This window comes from Corvus hawaiiensis, chromosome 10, assembly GCF_020740725.1.
Source record: "Corvus hawaiiensis isolate bCorHaw1 chromosome 10, bCorHaw1.pri.cur, whole genome shotgun sequence".
NCBI lineage: Eukaryota > Metazoa > Chordata > Aves > Passeriformes > Corvidae > Corvus > Corvus hawaiiensis.
Window position 1 is genome coordinate 26,657,595 of NC_063222.1, and position 17,307 is coordinate 26,674,901.

The following is a 17,307-nucleotide window of genomic DNA, read 5'->3' on the forward strand; positions in this document are numbered from 1 at the left end:
GACAAAGAAGGAATTTGCTGTCACAGGGAGACTGGAACTCAACTGTTGCATGAAGCAGTTTCAGCTGAGCAGGAAAGTGAAGCAGAAACTTTCAGCCAAGCAGGACGGGGTGATTTAAGGCCAGCTCTGGAGCAGCAAACAGATCTGCTGGAAACTCAGCCCTGCTCTAACCAAATCTCTGCAAGATGGGAATGTCCTGTGGGATGCAGAGGCCGGGAAGTGCTGACAGGTTGATTTTACAAGCAGGATTTTCAGGCCAGGTAGTGAACAGCCAAGATAAGAACTGCAATTACACGTGGCCGTAAATAAAGCAAAGTGCAGACGTTGTAGTGCAAAACAAAGGCAGTAACAACAAGGAGTATGAACTTCTCTTAAACTTCTAGAAACCCTTAAAGTGATCAGCAGCAGAGGGGGTAAAATTCCACACGAACAGAGCCATCTTCAGTGCCTTTAGGAAGTGTAAACTCTTGGCATTGATAAAACACAGATTGAAGTTTAATGGGAGATAAGGTGTGAAAGTCCTGCCATAACAATCCCTCCCAATGAGGATGCTGGGAATCCACCAGGATGTGTTCTGGCTGGAAACATCACAGGGCTCCTGGGGAGCAGCAGGAGCAGTTTGATTTTAGCAGCTGGTTCTTATTTTTTTCTTTAGTTTCTGCTCTTGCTGAACCAGTGTGAGTTACGTTGTGCAATTTAAATGTTTCCTTTTCAAATGTCAGGGATCTGGACAGTGCTGAGTGTCATCCTTGCATTCCTTTTTTAGTGCCACAGGACAGAAACTTCCCCTGGACAGACACAGCTGACCTTGGTGTCCTCAGAGAAGGGTGTGCAGGGAATATCCCATTTCCTGTTCCTCTTGACACGCTTCCCGCTTCAACCTTGCATTCATTAATTTAGGCTTGGAACATTTAGCATCAGGTGAGAAAAACTAAATGTCGTGGCCACTCAGTGCAGCCTGTGGAGCTGGGACAAACTTTGCTGATGGAAAAAAATGTGGAGAAACATGGGAACAGTCTGTTCCACCCCAACAATCCCACCCTGGGCATCCCTGGCAGTGCTGTCCCAATGCTCCTGGAGCTCTGGCAGCCTCGGAGCCGGGACCATTCCCTGGGGAGCCTGGGCAGAGCCCAGCACCCTCTGGGGGAAGAACCTTTCCCTGATACCCAGCCTAACCCTCTCCTGGCCCAGCTCCAGCCGTGCTTGATCCTGATCCCATTCCCAGCTGAGCCTGCACAGGCCTGACCTGACAAATCCGGAGCTCCTTGGGCTCCTGGTGCTTCCAGCAGGAACCTGCCCAGGCAGACAGTGTTGGAAGCTCGAATGGCAGCTGGAATTTGGATGTAATCCTTTAAATCTTGGAGTCTTGGGACAGGCAGGGAAAAGGGTGTGAGGAGGAAAATGAACCAGGAACTGGGGGGAGGTCCAGCTGCCACCTGGCCCCTTGTTTCCTCTGCTGGATTTTGGTGCTTTCCTGGCTCTCTCCCATTCCCCCAGCCCAGCTGGGATCTGGGGATGGGAGCAGAGCAGCTCCACCAGCACAATCCCACCCCAGCTGCTGCAAAAGAGGCACCAGGCACTGGAGACAACCACAAATACCAGGTGGGAAAGGCAGCGAGGAACACAAACAGGCCCAGGGTAAAGTTCGTGCTCCTCCAGCCTGATGTGGGATTCCTGAATATCCATAAATGCTTGGGATGTCCGTGTGGAGTCCTCTGCTGGAACTGAGTGTGACCTGCTCCTGCCCTGGGCTCACTCCCAGGCACATCTTGAGAAATAGATATTTACATATTGAGAAATAGATATTTTGCACCTGTAATGCAAAGTACTGCCTGTATTTCTCTGCATTAGAGACTGACAGGCTGGAAGAAAATCACTGTCTCCATAAATAGTCTAATGAGTGACATAATTAAAATATTGGGTGCTCCCCCTTCTGTTCCTAAACATCAGTAAATACAAATTATATTGATAAATATCAGTAAATATAATATACAGTCTAAGCATGAAAGCAAATCTACACTCATTGCTACTTCAACTATTACATTAATAAAACATCCAACTGGATTAAAGTTTGAAAGTATTAAATTGATGTTTTTTACAAACTTAGAGATACTTGGGCACTGTTAAAAGGCTTGTGAGTTTGAGCACAGCTGCCCTCATTTTCCCAGAGAAATTATTTCCATCTCCTACCTGATTTCCCCCTAATTATAAACTGGGAAAACAGCTGTGTTGAGGTGACAAATGACATCACGAATGTCTTCACCTTGTTTGTTGCCTCCTGTGACCAAGCCCCACTCCCTAAGTCACTGGATTGCCACCTACAACATCCCATTCTCTGGAAGGAGAGGGCATTCCAGGAGCTGGGAAAAAGTCCCAAAACTCACCTCAGTGTGGGTGTGGAAATGTGGATTTGTGTCACCCTGCTCTACTCCCTTCATCTCCTGAGGATTCCAAACCCCAATTCTCATTCCCAAGCTCATCCCAGTGCAGCTCCTGCCCACTGTAGGAAGCTGGCAGCACAGGAATCTTGTGGTTTTAAGGCTAAAAAGACACGGAATTTGGAACAAATTCCAGCCAAAGCCAGCACGTTATTTACAGTCCCAGGGGTTCATGTTTCAGACACTGCTCAACAGGGAGAGTGTAAAAGGTGGAAAGTAGGGAATAAAGGGTTAGGAAAAAAAGGAGACATTGTACTTTTACAGTTTTTAGGGGTTTTATTTTCAGCTGAAACCCTACCACAAGGGAATCTGTGGTTTCATGTTCCCTATGGGATACATGTCTTCTAAAAGCAAACCAAAAATGCTCTGTTTTTATAAAGCCCAAGAATCTGAGAATTTCATCATGATTCACAGCAGCACATCCTCACATTCTTTATGAATCAACTGCATTATTTGCATCATTATAACAAACCAGTCAAGTAATTCATTGTATAAAACAATCAAGGAGACTGAATAAATACTGAAATCATTCCATAAACACACAGCAAGCTCAGGGAAGCAGCTCCCACTCCTCCAGGATTTTTGTGTGCACATCTCTTCTGGCAGACAGGAACAAATCCACACCGTATCATTTCTCCAGATGAAAACTCTCCATGTCCAAGCAGCTTTCCCTGGAATAACAAAATCTTCAGGGAGGTTGTTCCTGTCCCAATCCCAGCTCTGTAATTCCAGTGGGTCATGAAAATTGAAAGCTCTTGAAGAAGCAAACAGTAAAAACAGGGATTGATTGGAGCTGTTTAGGCAAAATAATTCGCTGTTGGAGCAGAACACAAAGAGAGAAGAAAGCAGAGTTTGTACCTGCTCCTGGACAAAAATGGGACGTTCAGGAAAACACTTCTTTCACCCCAAAGGCAGGTTGATGATGGTTTTACTTCACCACAGACAGAGCATTTTCCCGTGGGTTTCCCAGGAAGCTCCAGAGGAGCTGGAAGGCCGAGCTGAGGTGGAAAGCCACGCAGACATAGGCAGTGTAGAGCAGCAGCCCGGCCATGGCCAGGTTGAAGGAGTAGAAGAGCAGCTTCTCCCAGGGCTCCATCAGGTAACTGCAGGTGATCAGCTCGAACTGGCAGAAGAGCCAGTACAGGTAGCTCGGGGTGCTCCTCTTCACATCCATCCCCGCTTCCCAAAGCGTCCTGTGGGATAAAGGATGGGCAGGCATGGAAATGGGAGCCTTACATTGCGCCAGCCTCACCAAGGAGGCTTCATGAGATCTTTTCTCATCCAAGAGTTGTGGCAATTCCATTCCCTGGGCAAAACTCTGCCAGAATTTCACCTTGCACTGGGTTACCCAAGACTCTGTTGGAGCAGCTTAATTAAAAATCACTTTAAAACCTCTCTCCTTCCCCACCTGTGGATTTTGATACAGAATTTGCTACAAGGATGATTTCTACCACTGCACACTGGATTTTATGTCTCGTGCTCCAGTCGCTGCTGGAAGTCCCAGGTGCAAACTGAGAGCGTGGAGAACACCACACATACAGAATTCCAATAAAAGGAAACCATATCCAGATTATCCAGCTTTTTCTGCAGCAGGGATTGAACTGATCTGTTGCCAGAATGAACTATTATAATAATAATACATCTATACTATATACTATATATTATATGCAATATAATATATACTGTATAAATGTAAAATTATCAGTAATAAACAGATTTATTTTAAAGAATAAATCAATGCTAATAGCTACTGAGTGTTACATTATGTCAGCAGCAGGACACAGAACTGCAGAGGAAAAGGGAAAACAGGATGATTTCACTTATTAGCACTTCCTGTCCTTTGGTAAATAAGAGGAAACAAACCAAAAACTCCGATTTCCCCACTTTTTAATTGGGAAATAAAGAACTCCCAGTGGTGTCAAGACCTGTGGAAAGAAATTTATCCCTCAGAAATTACATACATTTAACTCCATAGCTCCAGAGTGGGATTTTATCCTAAAAAGCCACTTCCCAAAGTTTTTAGACACATTTTGCTTCCATAGCTTCCCCACCTCTTTTCTTCCTGACAGGTGAGCTAAACAGATGCTTCTGTCGTTAGAAATATTACTAATTACTTTCAGCAATACCCTTATTAATACCCCATTTCTGCCAATGACATGCTGTTTTTATTAAATCAGGTTACACCTGAGGCTCTTCCCATCAAATGCAGCACCAGGTGACTTTGAGGAAAGACTTTTCCTACGAAAAACTGGGCTTGTACAAAGCAGAACTCACCTGTCCACGTGCCCCAACACGGCCGGGAAGCGGATGCTGCAGAGCTCTGCTGCCCTGCTCGGGGAGCAGCTCCCTGTGTGGATGGAGAGGCAGAAACCAGGAGCTTTGATCCTCAATTACAGAGCGTGTCCTCTGCTCCCCGCCCTCCTCCTCGATTGCTGAAATCTCCTCTGGCCACAGGACTCTGATTTATGCAACAGGGCCAGCTCTGTCTGGCCCCACACGCAGGACACGGGCACCTGGTTCTTGGAGCTGAGCCCAAGCTCAGGGACTGCGGCAGGGAGGAACACACCAGGCAAAAAATATTTACAATTAGTGCCTTCCCTAATTTCAAACCTCCCAAAACACCTCGGCCCCTGTGGGGCTTTTGGTTCCTACTAGGGGCAGTTTAATGTCTCTGCAGAATTACGGTGTCAAGAGTTAAGCAGCCACAAAAATGTGGCACAGGAAAGTCTGCAGTGAAGCCACCACCTCCTTTTGCAACCTCTGATTAGAATCATTTTCAAACAGCTCCCAGTCTCTGCATCTCCCAGATCTCATCCAGAAACCCCAGGGTGGAGGGAATGTGGGGACAAGGTTTGTGTAAGGAAAAGAGGGTGATTTTTCCTCAGAAAAGCTGCAAAATAAGAGCAGGCCACAACTGCTCGAGGCATTTTAATGATCTAATTGGGCAAGAAAATTAGGAAGGAATCTGCATAATAGATGGTGTTCTAAACTATCTCCCTGCAGCCAAATCATTTCCAAATATGAATCAGCTTTGTTTGGGGATGATGTGCCACAAGCAATGTCTGAGCCTCACCTTTCCTCCCTTCCTTGCCAAACACAGCCTGAGCTCACCTGGGAGTAAACTCTGCCCTACTCCCTCACCCTTTTGGTTTTCCCCCTCGTGCTTTTCAACAAAACCAAGTTTTCTCTTTAAAAACTGTCCCCACTCCCTAGAAAATCCAGAAATGGTGAAGGACTGCCCCAGGCAGCAGCAGTCAAAATGCTCCATGTGCAAACTTTGTCCTTCAGAGAGAGTATCCTCAGGAGTTCCTGCTTCCAACCAGCCTTTCTCAGCCATGGATTTCAGTGGAGTCTGGAAGGCAGGGGTAGCACAAGGTGGTTTTAGGTGAAAATCAGTGTATTCAGTATTTGATCCCCACAGTGCCCACGCTCCTGGCAGGACAATATCCCTATTCCAGGTTCCTCAGCTTCCCTGCCAGGTGGAGCAGTCTCTTCTAAATCCTTCAGCACCAAACCCCAGGGCAGCTGAAGGCGGGGCTGGCACCTCCACGCTGCCTGATCCTCTCCAAAACCATCTGCAGAAAAGCCAGGACAACTCAGGTGATTCTTCCATCGCTCCCAAGTACAAAACCACACAGAAATTTTCAGTCTTTTCAGTAATTCTCCACTTTTAACAACAAATTCCCTCAGCTGAAACCAAGCAGTGAGCCTTGTGTGGGTTCGTTTAGCTCCAACAGCGTTCCCAAAGTTTTACCTGACAGCTGAGATCCATTGGGAAAGAGCTGTGCTGCGGGTGGGATGAGCAGGATCCATTCCCAAGCAGGGCTTGGATGGTGGAGTGGAAAACCCCCAGGCATCCTCTGCTCCTGCTTCCTGAGCTGCTCCTGCTGCTTTTCCCATGGGGAGATAAGGAATCATTAATAACTTTCACAGCTTCACTCAGAATACAGGATTTGCCTGAAATCCCTACCTTTTAAAGCAAATTTATCTTATGTGCTCTACGATACTTTTTTTTCACACACAGCAAAAAAATAATCTAAAAAATATTCAAAAATTTTAAAAAGCAACAAGGACCAAAAAAAAAGCAGACAAAACCAGGTTCTACCTTTGATGGGTGACTGGAAATACATTAAAAAAGCAATTTTTTTGCAAAGATCTTACCCTGAAGAGCAGGAATGAGACTCTCCCAGTAGCACTTTGTCCCTTGTTTCAGGTCTCTTGATCGTGTTCCCCACACAATTAGATTTCAAAATCTCCTTTTACTGCTTCTCCCTGGGCTTTCCTGCCAAGCAAATTCAAACCCAACCATATAAAAGTGACACCGCGGCACAGCAATTGTTCTTAGCAAGGGAAAATTAACAAAACAAAGCAGAAATATTCAAATTACAAAGGAAACCACCAACCTCCCCTTTTCAGTGTGAAGATTTTTATATGGAAAAGTAGCGACTCCAGGTTTATACAGAATTTAACAGATGAGCTTCATATGTGTAGAAATAGTGATTTTTTTTCCCCCTCTATTATTTCATGCCTTATAATGGGATTCTCTGATGTCTAATAAGAGGCAGAGTGGTTGTGTTTCGTGGGGCTTCTCTGCTGTCCAGCAAGGATTATGTAACAAAGCTGCTTTTCTCCTCCTGGTCATATCTTCTGACAAAACTTACACCCTTGAGATCAGTATTTCTTTTCCCAGCTTCCCTGAAATTGGTCAAGGGGATGAAAAGTGTGGGATGTACAGAGACAGAGAGAGAGGTATTGAAAGAAAATCAGTTTTGTTTCCATAGAAAACCAAGCTGAGAATGCCTGGAATCTCTCTGCCTCACACCTATAGACTGCAAGAAGTCAAAATTGAAATTAAGTCCTTCCCTATTCCTGGTCCTGCTGAGGAGTGGGAGGACAAGGAACCCACAGAACATCCACCCCTGTCCTTGGGAAGGGGAAAAACTGCCCAATTCTTGGAAAGAATGTCCCAGGGAAGTGAAACACTCGGCTCCAGAGAGCAGGCTTGTCTGGAGGGATTGCCGCCTGGAACAGGGCTGCAGGACACCCCACAGAAACTGGATAAGGAATGGGACTCGATAAGGGGTTTATTTATATGGGCTCCGCCGATGGGGCTGAGGCGCTGCTGTTTGTAATGCAAATCCCGGTCTTTAATTAGGACATTGTTGCCTGCAAGAGTCACCCCCTTTCCCACAGCTTCCCACACCCGGCCAGACCAGTCCAGGAGCTTCCTTAGTTCTGCATCAAGACAGGTAATTAAGGAAGTGAAGAGTACGGAGCTGTGATCTGCACAAGGAATGTGCGTGGAATGTGCAAGGAACTGGCGCAGAGGATCAGGCACAGCCTATTCCAGCTCGAGGCGAGGTGAGGTCGTGTCACTGAGCGTGTCACAAACTCAGTGTCCCATAAAAGCTGCCCAGGGAATTATGGCAGCTGTGCAACCCAGAGCTCCCCTGCGCCTGCTTCCAGCACCTGGCAGAATTCCTGAGCTGAGGATGAGCCCTTTGGGAACAGAAGAGCTCAGGGATGCCGTGTGTTCCTGCGCAGCTGGGCTCTGCTTTCTCCCTCTGGTTTCTCTAAGCTGGCACCAGTGTTTATCCCCATCAGTTCTTCCCCCGTGCCACCCATCACTCACCTTAGAACTGCTGCTGTTTCAGGGGCAAAACAAATTCCCTGGGAAGGAAAAGCTGCCTAAAACAGGTTAAAACCTAGAACGCTGCAGATACAAAGCCATGAGTGACCGGCAGAGCCCGGACTAGGAGCTGATTAGACTCGGAATTCTTAAGACCAAGGTTCTGCTGTTCTCTAATTTCCAGGATCATTCTGTATTTTTACTTTCAATCAGGGCTGATACCACCCTTGCCATCTCACAGGCCTTCAGCACACGTTGTACAAGAACTGACTGAAGCAGTAAGAAAGACATTTTGTCTGCTTCTGGTAAATAAATAGCTGCATTTTTATGACAGTTTTACACCTGTACAGCAACTCGTGATAGTCATAACAAGCACAGCTCTGTCAAATGCTGTGGAAGAATTTATTAACAGGACTTCCAAAGATAAACAAAGTACATCTGGAAGTGTTCAAGGCCAGGTTGGAGCAACCTGGGCTATGGAAGTTGTCCCTGCCCCTGGCAGGGGATGACCTGTAAGGTCCCTTCAACCCAAACCAGTCTGGGATTGTATTTTGTGATTCTCAACCAGATTACTCATTCAAGGAACTACCAGAGACTGTTCCTCCTGTCATTAATCTGTGGAAAATTCCTTCAGAATACCCTGCTAGAAGCGGTGGCACAGCGAAGGGGCACAGCATGGGAGTCAGGGATTTTCCATTGCGCAGGGATATCGCATTCCCTCATGCTGCCATTGCCGCTTGTTCCCTCTCCTCTCCTCTCCTCATTCAGCTCGGAAGTTGTGAAGAGTGGGAATAAACACTCCCCAGAAATGCTTCATGCCTTCTCCAGGAAGATTCAGCTCATTCCAGCCCCAGCACTGAGGGAATCCCAAAGCCTCCACAAAATTCAGCCCAGCTGCAACGAAGACTGAAAGGGCTCTTCAGAGAGCAGCAGGTAACTCGAAATCATTGCAGCAGGAAACCTTCCTCCAGCTCCTGCTGAAACCACAGGGAATGGTGCACCGGGCCTGGAATATGCAAAAGAACATTCCAGCAGGGATGGGAGCATCAAAAGGATAATTGGGGTGTGCTTGGTTCCCTCTCCCAGAGTGTCAACAAACACGGGGCAGGAGCTGAGGATCCACCTGGGCTGTGCAGGAGATGCCTCTGGAAGATAAATCAGCGTGGGGTGAGGTCCAGGGAGCTGGGTTTTAGGAGGAAAGGCAGGGAATGAAAATTTGGGCTTTTTAGGAAAGTATTCAGGATGAGACAATGAGCTCAGTGATTTTTAAGGCCCTTCAGCCTCCCTGCTGAGGGCCAAAGTGGCCACATCATGTCTAAAACTTACTTCCAAAAAGTCTTTGTCACTGTCATCAAAGTGAAACGATTCCTAATCCTATTTAAACTAAATTTTCCTGTATCCCCACACTTCTAAAATTCCGTTTCGATCCCTGGTGCTTTATAACTCTGAGGAAGAAGAAAATTCCATGGAGCTCGGGAGGGAAAATGGGGTGTGGATGATATAAAACAATGGAAAGGATGCCAGAAGTTTCTCTTCCACTGAGGAATCAGCCCATGGGGGAGCCTAAAATACATAGAAATACATCTTTTGCTGAACTACTTTACATTTATCGATCTCCAGGCCCCACAAATTTGGAACCTTCAGCTTTTTTCAGTCAGCTCCGGCCATACTTGGCAGCAACGCCTCTCAGAAAAATGGATCCACCTTTATTTTATTTCTGAGTGGCAAAATTGATTCATTGAGAAGGAGAATTTGAGGCAGATTTTTCTTAACCTTGATGTGTTCTCTCGTAGAAAGCAAATCTTCTGCATTTCCGCCCTGCCAACATAATCAGTGCTGCTGCTGCTTTACTCACATTATTTTGACAGAGGCTCAGACCTGTCCCTGGATATGAATCCTCTTTATTTAGATATTTCCTTTACACATGTCCTAGTTTTTCTGGGACTGTGGTCCAGAGAAAGGAATGGGAATTTCTCTCTCCTGTAAGAAACAGGAATTTCTTTTCAGTGAAATAATGGGTATTTCTTCTGGGGTGACATTTTTCCTCGTCAGCTTTAGCAGTATTCCCATAAAATACTGCTTTGTGTGAAGTTTCCCAGGTTTTATTGCTGTCTTCTGGAAACTATTTCACACTTTGCAAAACAGAGGTTTCTGTTGTGTAGATTTATTTTCAATGGAATCGAGCACTCCCAGAGGGGAGTTGTTTCTCTCCACACACCTAAAAAGTGGATTTCTTGTTAAATATGATGCAGTTATTTGGTAAATTAATTAATAAGAGCTGGAATTCTGGAGTTTCAATCTTTGTTCTGCCTCGGCCCCCTCAGAGCTGCCACGAGGCCTCATTTTTAACATTTCTCTTTGCTTTCTCCCCCTTTATATCCTCCTCTTATTAAGAGCCATTTGTCACTGGGGAATTTTCAGAATTTTAGTGTAGATGTAAAAATATCTTCTTTTGTACATATCCATCTTTATGATTAATATCAGACTGGCCTAAAAAGAGTGATTCCTTTCAGAATTTTAAAAGGCTTTCATCCCATCTCCATCCCCATCTGATCTGAAACGAGGACATTTTCACTCCTGGAAAAAAAAAATGAGGTATTGCCACTCCACCTAAATCTAAATGTGAGCTCACAGACTCATTGAACCACAAACAAGAGGTGGAGAATTCCTGGGAAACACAGCCCTAATGATCAAGTGCTGGATAACTTCAGGTCAGGGGTAAACCCCACCTCAGGCCAAAAACACAGCAGAGATTTGCAGGTGCCAGAGTTTATTTACTGCCAACCTTTGCAGTGGAACCCTCCCAGGGAATCCTTTCCCAGCAGGAATTCGTACCCAGAGCGGAGCTTTTGGATCCTCAGGGATTTATGAACCACGTTCAATTCCATTTTTAATTCTTCCCTCACACACAACACTTTTACGGCCTTGCCACCTATCAAAGCCCTGTAAAAACAGGGTTGTACCACTCCACAGAGACTGATTTTTCCAACACTTTACAAAGTTGCTATTAAAGCCCATTTCGTGTTCCATAAATTTTTATATCAAACATTCCTCCCTGGCTGGCTCTCCTGTCAGAGTGACCTACTGGATCTTATTTTCAAGACAAATTAAATCCTCTCAGCCACGTTTTCCTTATGCCAGGTGTAACCCTGGAGGACGTCTATGAAATATTGTTTGATGGGGAGAGGAAACAAAGCCTATTTTGACAAAAAAAGGGCAAAAGTATCCATAATTTGTCTCATTTCTACTTAGATGTGGAAATCCTCCTCTGCCTGTCTTCATATTCAGAGTCCAACCTCACAGGGAAGGATATTTATCAAAATAATCTTAGTTTGCTGGAGAAAAGGAGAGCTCTGAGTACACCAAAGAGTCCTTTTAGCCAAGATTCTGCCACAGATTCATGTATCAGGCCAAGATTTAGATGAGATTAAATGATCTTGGTGTCCTTGCAAATGATTTTTATTTAAAGGATGGCCAAGAAACAGTTTTCCACCAAAAAAAAAAAACCAAAAAAGTGTTATCATTTTCAAATGTTTCAGTGAAAATTTTGGTTTTTATGAAAACCCTAAAACCAATGTAAGTGATTCCTGAAGCAAGTATTTATAGCAACTTTGAATCTTCAACACCCTCTTGAAATAGTTCTAAAGATTTAAATTAAAGAACAATCCCAGGCCTATTTTAAAACTAAATCTTGAGGCTGTCAGGAGACAGAGTGGGGTTGAGGAGTTATGTGGGAACAGTGAGAAAGCAGAGAATTGCAGCCTCTGAAATTCTGGCACTGAGGAAAAATCCAAGCGAGTCACACCTTTACACCGTGTTCTTTCAGAGCTTTTGAAGAGTTAAACACACCAAAAGACAGTTCAAGGGGGAAACGACACTATTTATGCTTTAAACACACAGCTATTAATGTGATTAAATAATTGAGCAAAGTACTGTCAAAATACATCCTGTGAGAACTAGCCTTGAACAGTGATGCAGGAGTGTGGAAAGAGTTATTAAATGGGATTTTCCCATTTTCTTATTTATGCACTGGGCTATAAAAATTCCACATCCTTTCCAACCAGGCCCACTGATTCCCCACATTCCCAAGGTAAATCCAGGAGAATTGTGTAGGAGGCTGAAGGGCAGCGAGACAATTTCTGGGCTGAAATATTTCCAGAGCAGGGTCCCAGTTAAAAACCCTTCCATTTTAGATTGTTCAGCAGAACTTGGCTATTTGCTGAAAGGCATTTGAAGCTCCAGGACTTCATTAAATGTCTCTTGGTACCAGAGAGGAATAAGGAATAAGTGAACCTTAAGGAAGTAATGGAGCAGGCTGAGAAATGGCAACTTTCAAATATGCATTGTTTCACCCCAATATAACTTAGTCAGAGTTTAAAATCTATTCTCACTTAAAATGAGGGTTTCTTGCTCCTTCAGAGAGGTTCTTCTGTCTGACTGGCTTTTTTTAAATGCCCCTCCTGCCTTGATATTTGTCACTGTGAGACTTCTCAGACATTTAAGGACCCATTTTATTGAGGTCAGAGGCCTTTATGAGCTACCATCAAATTCCCTGGACAGAGGCTTGAACTTCCTCACATCTTCCCAACTTTTGACTTAGAACTGGCTGTGAGGGAAGTTTTTGCGGTGGCTCAGAGCTGTAGGTCACACAAGGCAACGTTCACTGCCACTGCTGCAGCTCCGTCCCTTGCATTTCACCTTCTCCCTCCACCTCAGCCCTGCAGCTGCTCTTGAGAGTGCTTGTCACTGCTAGTTTTGGACAGAAACTTGGGGAGATCAAGGAAAATACCTTAAAGTCTTACCAATAATACGGAATAACCATTAGAGGCACAGAATTTTTGGGCATTCAGGTTTTTCCCTGTGGTTCTGCTGTTCAGTGTGTGATTGAAGCAGCTCCTGCTGAAGGGAGCACTTGAAAAGGCACTGAAGGAGTGGGGTCTTTCTTCTCAGGCTGCAAATCCATCTCCCTCCACTTCCAAAGACTTCTGTGACTCAAGATTCCTACTAATTTTCAGCTCTAGACAGACCAGATAAAGAAAAACAATCGAAGAAAGATGGGTGACTGCAGCCAGCCCCCAGATCCTGCACATGCTGCTGTGTTTTGCTTTTCTGTCCTCACATACACCAAGTCAGAAATTAATTCCTGTTGCTCCTGGTTGGGAACACAACCAGCAGAACCCAAATTTTGGCTGCTGGCCCAGCTCCTCTCATCTAAGTGCCTCAGCCACCTCCTGTTCCGTTACAAATCCACAGCACCGCGTATTTGTTACACAGAAAGTGCTGTTCCTTAACGCTCAGCCAAGCTGGGAAATTATTTCTTGAATACTTTACTTTTCCCATTACAGCAAGGAGCAGAAAGGAGAAGCTGCTTTATGTGCATGCCGTTCTCTGGTTTTGCTTCCAAAGCCCAGGATTAATTCTCTCATTAAGGTGTTTCTGCTCAGTTGAGCTGTCTGTCCTGAGGCACATTTCTTAGGCTCAAAAGTTAAAGTAGGAAAAATCCTTCCCTGGGAGGCTGGGGAGGGCCTGGCTCAAATTTCCCAGAGCAGCTGGGGCTGCCCCTGGATCCCTGGCAGTGCCCAAGGCCAGGCTGGACATTGGGGCTTGGAGCAGCCTGGGACAGTGGAAGGTGTCCCTGCCCATGGCAAGGGTGGCACTGGATGGATTTTAAGCTTCTTCCAACCCAAACCATTCTGGGGTTTTATGAGAGTCCATCGAGGAAGGGCTGTGCTGCTTTGTGCTGCCACTCCTGGTGACACAGGAGAGAGTGGTCAGTGCCATTTTTTGTAGCAGGTCAGCTCCTGGACTCCCCAAACCACCCCAGCACCAGCCAGGGATGGGAGGAACCAGGGGCACAAGGGGAATCCAGAGAATGGGATGGGAGCAGAGCCTTCCCCTCCTCGGGACACCGGGAAATCCTGGATCGTCCCTGCAGCGAACAGCAGCACATCCCATTCACTGCAGAGCTTTCCTTCCTGACTCCTGTGGCAACAGCACACAAGACTCCTGAGCATCTCCAGTGTCTCCATCTTGCAGAGTGTCCTCAGCTTGGGGACAGGGAATGGGATGGGACACACTTGGATTCCTGAGGCACTGCCAGGTGCTGAGCCCATTGTACAACACAGCTGCAGCCCCAGAGATTGAGGGGAATTAACCACGTCCTGGGGCAGCTCCAGCCTTTCCCCACTGCCAAACCTGCTTATCCCAGCTGTTGGGAGGTATTTGGGAGAGCAGGGATGGGATCTGAGCCAGGGCAGGATCCCCTCTGGTGTAAACCCGTCAGTGCTCTGAGCCGAGCCCAGACGTGGGACTGGGTTTGACACTCAGCAGGAGCAGGATCCGGAGGGGAGAAAGAGCCTGGTTCCTGCTTTCCGTGGCTTTTTAGGAAGCAATGACTAATTATGTGAGCCAGGGAAAGTGCAAATCCCTGCTCCTTACTTGTGGAGCATTACTAACGGATTGGGAATGTGCTGCTGGGAGCCAGAGCCCTGGATGAGGAGCTGGTGCTGTAAGCAGCTGATCAAGTTGCTGGTTATGTGTCCTCAACTCCCTTATGAAGTGAACTTGTGGTGATTTTCTCTCTGTATCCCAGGTTTCTTGGTTGTTCTGGAGAATCCCAGCTCTCCACAGTGACCAGGATTGATAAGGCAAAAAATCAGGAGACCCAGCAGTTAACAGGGGACTAGAACACAACAAGAAGCTTTTTTTTTAAGTATTTTAAAGTTGTTTCATTTACTTGGCAGCGCTGCTCTCCTGACTTCCAATTTGAGCAGAAAGGTCAGCAGAGGACAATGTTTTTGGAGGAGTCATGAGCTATAAATAAAGCCCTTCATCCATCAGATAAACAGCCTCCCACAGAGGGATCCATGGAATTACATCCCAGCCCTTCCACGCGCCTGCTTCTCCTTTGTTTTGCTCCTTTTCCACCAGCCAAAGGCAGCTGCCAGTCTTTGCCCCCTTCCCAAACAGACCCTGGGAACGTGGCGCATTTGGGGAGCTGGGGATGCTGAAAACACCGGGGCTTGCAGGGAGGAAAAGTGGATTTAGGATCATCTTGCTCCCACCAGCTTTTTCCACAGGCACGTGCAGGAAGGAGCTGGAAGCAGCAGTAGGGAAGCCCACAGATGTCTGAAACTCATTCCCACATCTGGTGTCAGCTTCTGGTGCCTCAGGAGACCCAGGAGTGATGTGGGAATTGGAGGGGGGGGTGGAATTCAATCAGAGTCATTAAATTAAATCGCAGTCAGACAATTTCCCCCATTAAAACACGGCTCCAATGCGGCAAATCTGCATCCTGGGGAAGCAGATGGTGCTGTGGATGGAGATTTCACCGAGTGGGGAGGAGGAGAGACAGTTCTGACAGCTGAAGGCTCCAGCCCAGGCAGCTATTCTGGGCCAAACCACGCCATTCCCATCACACCCAACATATTGCCCGGGAGAAGCCGGAGAGCAAACAAAAAGAAATGTGTTTGTGACTGCAGACACTTGAGAAGCACAGACAGCACTTCAAACACCCTTCAGTGGGAGCTGTAAATGGGAATTATCCCTCTCCTTCCTGCATTCCCTTCTGATGAACCCAAGCCTTGGGCAGGATTCAGCGGAGCACAAACATCTCTGAGCAGCTCATCCCTGTCCCCTGACACTGGACGGGTTTCAGTCTTCTCTGAGTGTCCCAAACTGTTGATTCCTGATATTTTTTTAAAATTCCTTTTGTATTTCTTTCTGTGCTTTTGTATTCTTTGCTTTTTGAAGAAGGTTATGGCTGTGGGAGGGAGGTTCTGGGTGCATCCAGTGGACATCAGCAATGCCCCTTCGGTTTTCTGTGCCAGCTCATTAGAGGAAATCTCCTCCTTTCCCCATCACTTCCAAAAAACATCTCCCATTTCAGCCCTAGAGGTGGGAATGCTTCATCATCTTTATTTATTTCTTACTTACTGACAGCCCCTATTGGAGCAAATTTCAAGCACTGGGCCTGAATACAAACACCACTATTTTAAAAACGAGGCGAGTCGTAAAAAACCCTCCATTAAAAAATCCTTTCACTGCCCTTATTTGAATATTTCTTTATCTCCATCACCAAAATCCGGTGATAAAGACGTGAGCCTTTGGAACTGAGGAACGGGAACGTGTCCTGAGGCTGCCTATGGAAATGAAGCAGTGGGAGAATCCATCCCATATTCCCAGAGACAAAGGGAGCACGGGCTGCCAGCTCTGTGCCACTCAGGGAGTCACAAAACCCATTCATCTGCCTTGCCCGAGGAAATCTAAATCAGCCCAGAGCTGACTTATCTCGATCTTGCCTCTTGAAAGGCTTGAATTTTTTAGGTTTTATTCAGATTTTGGTCAAGGGAAGGCGTCAGGGTTGGAATGAACCTCTGGAACAGTCAAGGCACTGAGTGGAGCGTAGATTTTACACGGCACAGTCAGCTGAGGGCATAGCTAATTTTAGTTTTAGAGAAGTCACCAACAAAGGCACCTGTAACCTCAGCTCCCCTCTCACCTCAGCTTTGGGACAAGCCTGGCCTGAGGATTTAATCCCGAATGCAGCCCGTCATGTTCTGCATCCAAAAGTGCCTCGGAGTGAAAATGTGAGGCATCCAAATGTGGAAATCAATTTTGCAGCCTCTTGCTTAATGCAAATGAAATAGTCTGCACCACAGACACGAAACAGCTGCTAAACAGAGTAAAAATTAATGAAGAAGAAAATTAAGATTGCTTTGTTGCTGCTTTTTATCAATTTATGCCCAGATCTGAGGAAGGTTTCATAAGAACTCTGCCAGTTTGCAAAGTGATTCCGAATTGCTGAGCTTCTATTTATATTTTCCTTGCATGTCCTGGAGTTCTCTGGAAAAGTGGGAAGTTTGTGAGGCATTAATTCACCAGTGAGTGCTTTACAAACATTCCCAAGCATCTGCACTCTGTGGTGATGCTGCTGCTTAAATCAAAGATCATTTCAGAGAGCAGCTCTGGCCCTCAGGAGCATCTTCAGCTTTATCTGCTGGGTGCTTCTGGTGGCATCTCAGTCATTTCCCAATTCCCAGTGAGTTCATCTCTGGAAAATGACAGGGAATATCTGTTTGGAATAATCTCTCTCTCCCAAAGTGTGTCATGCCCTGGAGAGGTGGACTCCAAATCAATATTTTGGGGCTCGTGCTCCCACCAAGCAAAGACTCCCAGTGATTTCAGTGGCCAAATTTTTCTTGTAATTCCAGAATCGTGGCAATTTGAGGCTCTGTAAAT

General features: G+C 46.0%; 1 protein-coding gene across 1 annotated transcript; it reads right to left on the reverse strand.

Annotated features, from left to right (window-relative positions):
* Positions 1–2,694: 2,694 nt before the first annotated feature.
* On the reverse strand, positions 2,695–4,951 carry LOC125331169 (serine palmitoyltransferase small subunit B-like). The gene is made up of 2 exons (XM_048315124.1): positions 4,713–4,951; positions 2,695–3,631 (listed from the first exon to the last, which is right to left on the reverse strand). Exon 2 carries the CDS (start codon positions 3,610–3,612, stop codon positions 3,367–3,369), a length of 246 nt encoding a protein of 81 aa, XP_048171081.1. The 5' UTR covers positions 3,613–3,631; positions 4,713–4,951; the 3' UTR covers positions 2,695–3,366.
* Between the last annotated feature and the right edge of the window lie 12,356 nt (positions 4,952–17,307).